Raw genomic sequence first — 12415 nt, forward strand, 5'->3', positions numbered from 1 at the left:
TAAAAACTAATTTTCAAATTTTATTTTTCCAATTTCCTCTCCCATCCTCAGAGTTCAATTTGTCTCCTATTAATTATTCTGTGTTAATTATTAATATAACAATACTGTTATATAATTAATTAACAGATCCAGTGTAATACCTACTTTCTAAACTATTTAAAATAATAATTTAATCGTCTACGTTTATCTATTGGTTAAAAATAGAAATAGTCGATTGAGTTGTCACTTAGTCCAGTATTGATAAGTAAAGATGTTTTAAATGAATATTTATGTTTCTTAATTGCGAATCTATGATACGGTTGCATAAACAGCCTAGATACCGGGTGATCCTGGATATTATTAATTATCATATTAAAGAAATGTGAGGATCGGTTAATTGTGCAACTTATATTAAAAATAGGAAATTGTTGTTATGTCAATAGATTTTACTCTATACTACAGATTAAATAATTATTTTATTCCGATAAATAATAATAAAAAATTGTCTCTGAATCCTTCCCGAATAAATGGACTATTCAAATTTTTTTTAATTCGTCGAAATTATTGGTATAAGCCAGTTTAAATAAACAGAGCAGTGTTGGCCTAGTGGCTTCAGCGTGCGACTCTCATACCTGAGGTCGTAGGTTCGATCCCCGGCTGTGCACCAATGGACTTTCTATGTGCGCATTTAACATTTGCTCGAACGGTGAAGGAAAACATCGTGAGGAAACCGACATGTCTTAGACCCAAAAAAAATCGACGGCGTGTGTCAGGCACTGGAGGCTGATCACCTACTTGCCTATTAGATTTAAAAAAGATCATAAAACAGATTCAGAAATCTGAGGCCAAGACCTAAAGAGGTTGTAGCGCCACTGATTTTTTAATTAAACAAACAAAATCTTCTGCTTTATAAAATTAACGTAATACGACGAAACGTACCTACACAAGGTTGTGGGTCTATCTTGTAAATAAATGACATAAAGCCACAGACAATGTAGACTGTTCGCGACAGGTCGGTCGTAAAAGCGTTTCTAACTGGTAATAATACTGTGCAAACACATGCTAACGGTACAAAGAATAGTAAAAAGTTTACTGGACAAATACGAATGGGTTTATTTAACGGCAAGTGATACTAGTTTTCGCACGGCTTTACTTCTTGTAAAAAATACTTGCGTAGTATATGCAACTAGGTTATTATGTGAATTTATATGATATATACTTTGCCTACCTAACAACGATACAAATAAAACTTACATAATTACTTACTCACATTACTTAAGCAAATTTATTGAAAAACAAAGATAATATTTTATTATTATTATTATTTATATTGTGTACCATTTTTTTAAAAGGCAAGTACGTTTCTGTGTCTGACGCCGTTGACTTTTCAGTCTAATGTCTTCCGTATAAAGTGTACAATGCGCACATAGACAGAAAGTCCATTGGTGCTCAGCTTTGGTTCCAACTTACGATTTGCTATTTTAAAAAAGTATTCTCGGCAGTCGGCCTACACCCACCCTCTTTGCCGATGAATAGGGATGTCTACAGTACAGGCTATTGTTCTTGACAAAGTAACAAAACTCACTATACTGTGTGAATGAGATTTTTTGCAATAATTTATATTATTTGTACGATACTAATTATCTAATTTGAATTATAAATTTTTGCAAATTTAATTTACTTAAGTTAACTTTATTTTGAAGTATTAGTATTGAAATTAATGCACCGTTACATAAATTTCTTAATTTTTTGTAATAAAAAAAAAATCTATTTCCTGAAGGGGTAGGCAGAGACAATGGATCTCTTGCTACGTTCCAGACATACCTCTCTCGCTTCATCCACTTATATATTTATATATATATAGAATACGTATATACATATATATAATATTTCTTTAAATTCACATCATCTTGCTAATCTCTTTCCAGTAGATAATCAGTAATTAGGCCAAGAGAAATGTATATAACTAATGAAAGAATGCCATTGAGTTCGTTACTGGTTGATAATTAATCTTAATTTACTTCCAAGTTTCTCACGCTCGTTTCAAATCAATCACGATTATTTAATTGAGCATTGAAAAGTCTTGTAACCCCATAGCATGGGCCAGAGACATTTCTGTCTCTATTAGTTTGATCATTTTTCTTAAATGGCCTTTGAGGTGACTTTGAGCTTCGATAGAGAATAGACTATAGATGATTTCTGAACTCATACAGACTGTATGCAGTGTGCACAACTAATGAAATTATTTGACTACCTCGCTCAATTTATTATTCTTGACTATGCTTAAATGTCTTTATTTGTAATGAAGTTGGTTAAAAATTACAACCCCTAATAAATAATGCATTTATGCATTGTTTTCTTTTTCTCATAAATTTCTAACGTAATGTTTTAATATGAACAAAACCAATTACAAACTTATGTAAACAAGTTATACTTCTTTGGCGTAACAAGATAAAAATCTTTTTAAAAGTTTTATTTTTCGCCTTATTCTACGTTTGTAGAAAAAACGACACTAATAGTAGAAAAAAGGTATTTAATACATTGAAAGTTTTATTATAACGCATTATCTTGTTAAATAAAGTTTATTTAAATATAACAAAAAAAAATTTCTACATAAAGAAATTGACATTTTTTATTTTAAAATGTTGACTATGCTATCAGGGTTTCAGTTTTGTGACGGTGTGCGAGCGGATCGTAAAAAATTACTTTCATAATTTTTCCCTAACGCGCCAAAAGTAATACTTATTACTTCAAAAATCTTATTTGTTCTTACTTAACTACCTTTATCGGCAAGGCTTTTGCTTATTTGCCATAATAGTATAACCATTAAATAACAAATGCCTAAAGTATAGTTTGTATTGTTTAATGTGTTATTTGTTCGCACAAAGTACTTAGTGATCCTCACTAGAATGTGGTTTGCACATCTAATCATTTTCACTTAAGTTCAGCGGTTTAACGCGTTATTATGTACTGGTTATAAAATAAACATACGTTAAACTATGCTGTGCTTAAGTGTTTCCCATTGAATTAGGCAATATAATTTGATGAGTAATAAATACGTAATACTCAATTGATAACGAATAAATTATTAGTTAGTGAATTAAATCATATCTAACCTTTAAATAAATATACTGTCTCTCATTGGCTACATTTCTAAATAGTACTCGTAACTTAAGTAAATAATGTATTATTTTTTTTTATTTTTTATGATTGGACAATTCACACCAATTGACCTAGTCCCATGATAAGCTGGTGAAGCTTGTGTTATGGGTACTAGGCAACGGATATACATACATATTATAGATAGATAGACATATAAATACATATTTAAACACCCAAGACCTAAGCACAACACCAAATGCTCATCACATCGATGTTTGTCTCAGCCGGGGATCGAACCCGGGACCCATGGATTCGCAGTCAGGGGTACTAACCACTAGACCAATGAGCCGTCAAATAAAAAAATCATTAAATACGTAAAACTCATGTTAAAACAAAAGGTTGTTTGTAAAATTCGGCAATAGCTAGTAAAAATATGGTATATTTGATAGTATATAATTTGCTTTTGACTAAATAAATTCATTTGAAAAATAAGGTTATGTAACTAAAGTATTAATCTAAATTTTAAATCTATAGATTTATTATTTTAAAATATATTTTCATGGGCTTCAAATGGTATTTAAATCAACATTAAATAATTACAGGCGAATTCGATATGCGAGTCAAATCTTGCGCAGCGTCTGATGGCTCCGGGCATATTATACAGCTGTCAGATGAATACGGCTGTGTGCTGCGACCTAAAATGATATCCAGGTAATTTTAATATATTTGTTAAATGTAAATCTATCTAATGTATATGCACTAGTTAAGAATGCCGAGAAAATTATCAAGAAATTTAACGGTGTTTTATACTTTAAATAATCTTTATATATATAATTCTTCTGTGAGTGTGTATGTCACTGAACTTCTCTCAAACGACTGGACCGATTTTGATGAAATTTTTTGTGTGTGTTCAAGGGGATCTGGGAATGGTTTAGATTCACAAATCAGCCCGCCAGATGGCGCTGCAGTCGGTACTTTCATACTTTGCTTTACTAATCGCTTGAAATATCATGCAGGACAACGTCTGTCGGGTCCACTAGTTTATTATATAATTCTAACTAAGATAAAATAAGACTTTACATTGATAATTTTTAAAGAAAAACTTCATTTACGAAACTAAAGTGCTCTATTAAAAAAATATTTCCTTAATAAAAAAGTCTTGACGTAATGCTGTCCTTTGCATGAGTCTTCTAGTATCTTCCATCACGTCCTTTCTCTAGCTAACCTTCGCCATTCCTTCGGCAAATCATCCTCCCACCTTTTTAATGGTCGTCCTTTTCGTCTTCTTCTGTACTGATATAAGAATATTCCTATTGTAGATTATCATATACAATAATTAAATATTAATTAATTCCATTTTTGAAAATACCTCATTCTCCTTTCAGGTTCCTCAAAGCCAAAGCAGTTGATGAACGGGCCACAGTGATCACATATGCCTTCTTCCACGCATTCAAGTTTCCCGATGCACTAAGTGTCCATATACGGTGCAAAGTTGAGATCTGTCGACACGGCTGCCTAGACCACTGTCAGCTGGCTGGCATAGCACCGGGACCTCATGATGCATTGGATAGAAAAGATGAGAGGTCACAACAGGAACGCAATGACATTGGGTAAGTATTACGCTGGTTTTTTTAATTAAAAATTATTACTTGGTCAAATTAATGATGCCTTCAGAAGTTTGTGTTTTATAGTATGAGGTCTGATCTCTTTGGTCTGTTTTGCAAATTTTGTATTCAGTTTTGACACAAGTTTATGCAGGTGATACGAAGTTCACCTAGTAAAAGATAATAATTTAAAAAAAAACCATTTTTTTATAAAGCATGCGTTCGTCTAAATTATAAGATGCATTAGGAATATAGATATTTATTTCCAACACACAAACACTGTATTTTTACAATATTCTTAACCTATATAGTAATAATAATAATAATTTAAAATTATTAATTATTAGATGCATTGTCTAGTGGTTAGTATCCCTGACTGCGAATCAATGGGTCCCGGGTTCGATCCCCGGCTGAGACAAACATCGATGTGATGAGCATTTGGTGTTGTGCTTAGTCTTGGGTGTTTAAATATGTATTTATATGTCTATCTATCTATAATATGTATGTATATCCGTTGTCTAGTACCCATAACACAAGCTTCGCCAGTTTAGCATGGGACTAGGTCAATTGGTGTGAATTGTCCAATCAAAAAAATATTTTTTTATTAATTACCAAAAAGGGATAAAAAAGTTGTTCTTTATCAAACATCACATAAGAAAATGCAAAAATGTTTTTATGGGTTTAGTAAATTATAAAACTAATTGAATCCTGCGGTTTTTAAACCCACATAACTTAAGCTAACTGTTCTTCATGACAGTTCATCACAAAGTCAATCTCAAAATCGTTAATACTAAATTTATGTTATTTCCAGTGATATATTATCGGAAGACACAGATTTGAGTCTCGCGGAAGATCACCAACGTCTCCCGTTAGAGGAGGCGTTCGGTGACGAAGTGTCAGGTGACGCGGTGCCTGCGCCTGCGCCGTTGCCACAGCGTGCACCTGCGTCCTTGCCACAGCGTGCGCCTGCGCCGGTCATTGAAGAAGAATCCGACCATCGGTCTGCTGTTGAGGAGCTCGTTGAGGCGCTTGCTAGGCCCTTCACTGTACGTACTTTTTTATTATTAATGTATTTATGACTTTAAAGTTATTGTTTAAAAGACAAGAGAACATTTAAATACAAATATTAAAACTAAGGATTTCTTAATTCTTATCTCTGAGTTACGGATTATTTTAAAGAAAATTTCCTCAATTTGTATGAAAAATTTTTTAATACAAATTTTAGCTGATGAGGCATTGTTTCTAGTAAATTCAAAGAAACGTATAAAACAAGGCAAGTTTTAAATGAAAAACACGATATTATTCGTCAGTTATCCTACACAACTCTATAAGTATTACTAAATTCCACAGCTTTGTCGGCAAGAATTTCGATTTTGAAGATATTTTTGTGCTTCAATAAATCGCTTTAAGTCAATTTACAATAAAGTATAATTTATAAAACTAATGAAGCCCGTTTATTTTCAGTCTTTACAATTGTTAACAATATACAGTTTAGATTTGTTAAGGAAGTTACCTTCAGTAGGAAACCCTACACGGGTGGCTCCATGGCTTTCTTGCTCCATTCGCTTCCGGCTAACGCTTCGATATCTTCTATCCACCTTTTTTTAGGGCGCCCTCTTCTTCCTCTTGGTTCTTTCCATATAATTGTATTTAAAGTCCATCTTTTATCATTGCATCTTCTGTTTTAGGGTGTAATGTAAGATCTAGATCTGTCTATAACTTTTGTTTTTCGTCTTATATTTTCGCTTTTTACCTTATGCTTCTTTCACTTAAAAATTACATATTGGGGTAAACTTTGTTATTATACTCTTAATCTACGTTGTTATGGTTATGAAGGATTCTTTGTGGTCTGCATTATAGACTCCTTTTGGGTAAAAGCCTCCTCCTGAACTTTCCATTTGGATCTGTTCTTAGCCTCCATCCATTTCTCCCCAGAAACCTTAACTATCTTGTCAGCCTTGTGGTCTTCTCACGTTTCTTTTTCCAGGAGGTAACCAGCGGGTGGCTTCGGCGGTATATATATCTTTTATCTGTACACGTTGCAATATGACCTGCCCAATTCAACACAAAACATACAAACTATAATTAACCAAAACCACCAAAAATGAACCATACAAAAACAGCTTTGACATCGCATTTATAAGAGACTGGAGACTTAATTTTATGTTTTTAACATTGCAGGACCGTCCCTCCGACTTAACCGAACGTGAACGCTTCCCCCACGGCCCAAGAAACTTCGGTGATCTTAAACACGAAGCCGTAGTTCCAGCACAAAAGCCAGGTCCAGCTGTTGCCGGTCCCAGGTCTTTGAGGAAACGCAGAACAGTCCGTGACGCACGGTCAGCTGACGTTGGTGTCTCTGGGCTTTATGATGTTGTCTCTGAAGCTGACCTGCAATTTGGTCCTACGAGAGAACCCGTTACGGTATTCAGTGGCAGGATAAGGGAGGAGGTAAGAGTTTCTCAAAGTTAAAGATAAACAAATGGTAGTATTTATATTATTTATTAAATAATTAAGTGAGGGCCAGCGGTGAATCCCAAAAAAAAACAAATTATATTAAAATTACTTTAATTAATCACTAGTACAATAATTAGGACTTAACTAAATATAACTATTTAATTGGCCCGATATTAGGTGCACGACAAATAATCTATATATATATATAATGAAAATGGTCTTCGTTTGAGGCTCAATCACGCCTAAACCACTGATCGTATCGACATGATAGCGAAATTTTTCCTAGATGGTTTATGGCTATTTATTTATTAAATTCCAACGTTCCTTCATTTTTTTATTGCTGTTTTACTTTTATGAAAATTTATCCATACCGACTTCACCGCGGAAACATTCGGGGAGGCTTCCTAGAACCTCTAAACGTCAACATCTGTTAAAAACTCGATTTTCGAAATATTTCAATTTTCTTAGCGGGAAGTTAAAAAGAAGAATAATAAAAATATGAAAAAAAATAAAATAATGAAACATAAAATTTATTTTAATTCGAATTCGCGAAACGGCTAGTCTATATTATAAACTTAACTAGTTGAGAATTGACCGGTCCGATATGAGGTATCCGATTAAAGCTGTTGGTATCTGTTGTCCATTTCCTTTTATAACGGTGTTGCGTATGAGGGGTACTGGTATTGGGTATGCGGGGCAATGGGAGTGCAATGGATATGTAACAAAATATTATTTATTTAGCGGTCCTATTCCAAAATAAATAATTAAAATAACTTGTCTCAATATTTTTTTCCTTTTTATGATTGCTTAATCTTTATATTTCTACTGTACGTGTGTATGAACTCATCTTAAACGGCGCTGCAGTTGATATCTAGGTTATTTATCACAGTTTCTTTTTCCAACGAAGTTACAGACAATAGATCTAAAATTCGATAGAAATATTCACTTTTGTTTCATTTTCTTATATTTCAAATTGTTTTTGGTATAATATAATGCGTCTTGCCATTTTAATGTGTACAGTACGTTCTTACTGTCAGAATCTATGCCGTAAGAAAACCGTTGTTCGATATAAGGTCGCGGTAGCTAAATTATTTTTTTTGTTATCTTGACAATGTTACGTCATTATAGTTCGACAGTAGTTATACAATAATATAATGATGATACTGAATATGAAAGAATTGAAAGTACATAATTACGTACAGCTACGCCTCAGAAGAGAGCTAGCTTTGTCAGTGTATTTAAGATACTTACGGGTCGAGTTCATAATCTGGATATAATGTAGAGACAGTCTACTGGTACCAAGTAAAAACCTGAGGCTGAAGTCTCAACTTTTGGATGTACCGCGCACACTCCAACTTGGTTATCGAAGTACCACTCACGCGAGCAATACATATAATAAATAGAATTTCTGTTGAGGTAGACCTATTTGTTTGTACACTGGAGTTCACAAGAGTTGCTTCCTATATTATTAGTTATAATACCTTGCCGATGAGTAGGGATGCCTACAAATTCAAATTTAATGACGTGGAATAAGTGATACATGTATCTTATGTTCCATAATAAACATATGTTATTTTATTTTTATTTCATAAGATTTAGGTATATAAATATATATTTTTTAATGTTTTTATCTAGGTTAATCGGTGTGGGTATAAATATTGTGTCGTTCTATCGAATGAGTAATTACTGTTAAGATATAATAATGATATGGAATAAAAAAAAAACATTTTGTATGAATTAATAAAAAATAAATAATAAAATAATTATTTATATCTGTCTTTTCCAGGTGGTTTACGGAATATGTATGGGCGCAGTGAGTTTCGGAGCCCTCTTCGCTTCAGCGGCAGGCGCAGCCGCTGGAGCTGCACTGGCCGCTGCAGTTCTCTTGCATAAGTTGCGCGCGCGCATGGCTGCTCAAACGCCGATATCACCAGCTCCGGCATCGCACTCCCTCGCTGCCTGGATGGCTTTACGATTACTAGGAACACCGCACTCACGTGAAGGATGATCATTAGTTAGTGTTTAATGAAATTAATTATCCCAAAAATATTGTAAAATTTGTATTTCTGACAAGTGACAGTTGATATTTTCTTTGAATTTGTGAGGTCTTTAAGGCACTAGCGTATCATTGGCCTTATTTATAATTAATGAATATTGTCAGTAATGAAAAGCGTAATCGTTTCGTTACTGTGGTTTTTTTAAACTATATCTCGAAAACTTTAAAACTAAGAAAACTAACCGTAACATATTGGAAATCAATACCTAATAAATATCATAAACTAACATTTTTATCACATTTGTAAACATGAATAGTTTATATATAAGTTTTTGTTGTGATACGTCGGAACATATAATTTCATTCATAGCTCACTTTATAACCTCTCCTTTTAATTATTTCACCAAAACTGTCGTGTTCAAAAAATGCTGCAGAAAAAACTTTCTCGATTGATTTTATTTTACCAGCGCCAATTAATGTTCATAAAATCCAATTTAAAGGTGTAAATTTTAAAGATTTCAACGTTTATATGCAATGGTTTTCTTTTATTGTCACATTAATATATATAAACCAGCGTTTCTGCATAGTATCAATTTTTTTTTGATTAACTCTTTATATTTCGCAGTGCCTACATCCTTCCTATATATTCCCAGATTATTAAATAAATTTATTATTTTGTTAGAAAAAGTGTACCGAACTACGAATCCGTAGATCAGATGCCTAGACAAAGATACTTAGCGTACAGCGTGACTCGCTACCGAAATTGTATCGAAGTGGTCACGTGATCACGTAACAGTGATTTTTAATCGCATAGCACAATTTTATTGCTCATTTAGTTATTAATTGAGTTCTGAAGTTAGTTGTTTTCACTAAAACAGAATTTTCTATGTTGTTGACATAGTCTAAACATGTATTCCAAACAATTTTTTTTATATAACGTTTTATTTTACACATTTTGCGAAAGAATTTGCCTTAAATGATCAACTTTTTATATATTTCGAATTTGAGAAGAATATACATATTATATAGAAAACGATGGTTCTATTTGAAAAGGATGGTGCTAACTTGGACATGGTCCTGATTTTATTCGCACGTCACAGGTTTATTTTAAAAACGTCATTCAATAAACATTTATTTTATTAAACATCGTATTCGTTTTTAAAATATTCCTGTAAATCGTTATTTTCAGTGATGTATCTACGATTCATAGATAAATCATTGAAAACGCTTTTTTATAAGTTTGTACAGTTTATAATCGGTATATTTTAAACTTTTAGCGGTAAGGATGTTGAGTCATGCCATTAGTATAAGATTTTCTTTATGCTCAATAAATATAACGATACTTTCAAAGTATTTTTAAGATGAGGTAACGTATATAATGAAACCCTCAAAGCTCCGTTATCATTGAGTAAGAGTGCCGGACACATGACGTGGAAGAATAAAAGGCAAATTAATTTTTGGATGTATCGTAACATTTGACGCGAGCGGTATCCTACTTTGAGTTTCCCAAAGTATTAACTATATAGTGATCGAACCCTCAAATTAAAAAAGGGTGCGTGTACTTATGTACGCGCGTAAGAAGTTATACTTCTTTGGCATTATTAAAAATAGTTTTTGATTGCATGCAAATAATTAATTACAATTACATAATCAAAGTCTGGAAAAGGAGTCATTATAGTCAATAAAGTTCAGTTTACATTTGAAAAATAAAATAAATAAATATTTATTAATATTCTCTTACATTAAGTGTAACATAAATTCTATTATTATTCGAATGTTGTTTTTATGTCCAATGCCGTAGCATCTTCCGTGGGCAACTTCATTCTGTTAATTTTGTGTCACGGTGCGCGCGCATCGTAAAATTTTACTCTCATCAATTTTTCATAACGCGCCTAAGAAGTATAACTTAAAAAAATACGTACACCTTATGAGCACAGATATTTGACATCTACTTTTTATTCGTTTAGAACAGTAGCATAATTTTACTTGTGTAGTGTATAGCTATCAGCCGAACATAATAGTATCGGACGCGTCCTTTGTTCGGCTTGTATTTGGACCTAAATGAAAACATGCTTGGTACGGCAAGTGTCTGGCAATATAAACAGACCGATTATTCAACATGTCAAAGAGGCTCTGATATGAAAAAAAAACCAATACTTTGAATGGTTTTTTGAAATTGAAACTTGTCTATAGCCCGCATTCAATATCTAATACACACAATCGCTCCGTAGACATTACGATTGGTTTAGATATAGAAATCGCGCGATTCAGTCAAACGCACAATATGACCATCATATAAATTATTTATAGATAATAATTGTATTTAATGTATGACTTAGAAAAAACTTTTGTAAAATTAAAACATTTTCTTATTTTTAGTTTAATTTACTTAAGACAATTGTTGAAACACCAATGAATACAATAATATTAATTTAATAATTAGTTATACGATTGCATTTATTCTGCATTTATTCTTGTCCTATCTTGCTCAATATAGATTTACTCTTATTAAAAAGTAAATTAGTTTTATTTCACTGTAAAGCACTGGTGTGTTAAATAGGTAAAACAGTGTTATAAGACTGATTTAGTTTTTGTGAATAAAGGTTAATTAGGGATTTTATAAAGGTGTTTTTCCAACGAAAACTTTGGCTTTTAATTCTCTAAGCTAATTTTATATTTACTCGTATTCGAGTATTTTGTGTAACGTAACAAATTGCTTTACATATTTTTATTTAATAATTTTCATTCCTAGTATTTTAACGACTTTTTATATACATTTTTGTTCTGTTTTTAATTTGAAATTATTTTTAATTTGTATTAGGTATTTCCCCTTTGGATTTACTTAATTTTCCTTATGAAACACTCAGTATGTATTAATAAGATATAAATAATGAAACGTGCAATTTTATTTTATTGATTGGGATTTTGTTTATATATTTTGTCTGTATAATATTTAATATCTTCGTAAAGTTTTGTGAAAGCCACTTGTTATTTTTAATGAAATAAATTATTTTTAAAATGCTATACTTTTATTTATAAATAATTATGTTTCAAAATAATCAAATATATCAGTGGCACTCTAACCTTTTTAGGTCTGGACCTCATATTTCTGTAACTGATTCATGATCATTTGTCAATCTAATAGGCAATTAGATGATCCGCCTCCGCCTGACACACGCCGTCGACTTTTTGGGTCTAACGCAAGCCGGTTTTCCTTCACCCTTCGAGCGAATTGTAGTGCACAGCCGGGGATCGAACCTTCGACCTCAGAAATAAG

The 12415-nt window shown here is 32.3% G+C and overlaps 1 protein-coding gene across 1 annotated transcript in view; it reads left to right on the forward strand.

Moving 5' to 3' along the window:
• Positions 1–9632, forward strand: part of LOC125057964 — an 82736-nt gene extending 73104 nt beyond the window's left edge. The window contains exons 8-12 of the mRNA XM_047661939.1: positions 3684–3792; positions 4467–4691; positions 5497–5731; positions 6867–7136; positions 8929–9632. Coding sequence (XP_047517895.1) covers positions 3684–3792; positions 4467–4691; positions 5497–5731; positions 6867–7136; positions 8929–9150 — 1061 coding nt within the window. The 3' untranslated portion in view covers positions 9151–9632. The remainder of the gene's footprint in view (positions 1–3683; positions 3793–4466; positions 4692–5496; positions 5732–6866; positions 7137–8928) is intronic.
• The last annotated feature ends 2783 nt before the right edge of the window (positions 9633–12415 follow it).

Source organism: Pieris napi, chromosome 17 (assembly GCF_905475465.1).
Source record: "Pieris napi chromosome 17, ilPieNapi1.2, whole genome shotgun sequence".
In the NCBI taxonomy this organism is placed as follows: Eukaryota; Metazoa; Arthropoda; class Insecta; order Lepidoptera; family Pieridae; genus Pieris; species Pieris napi.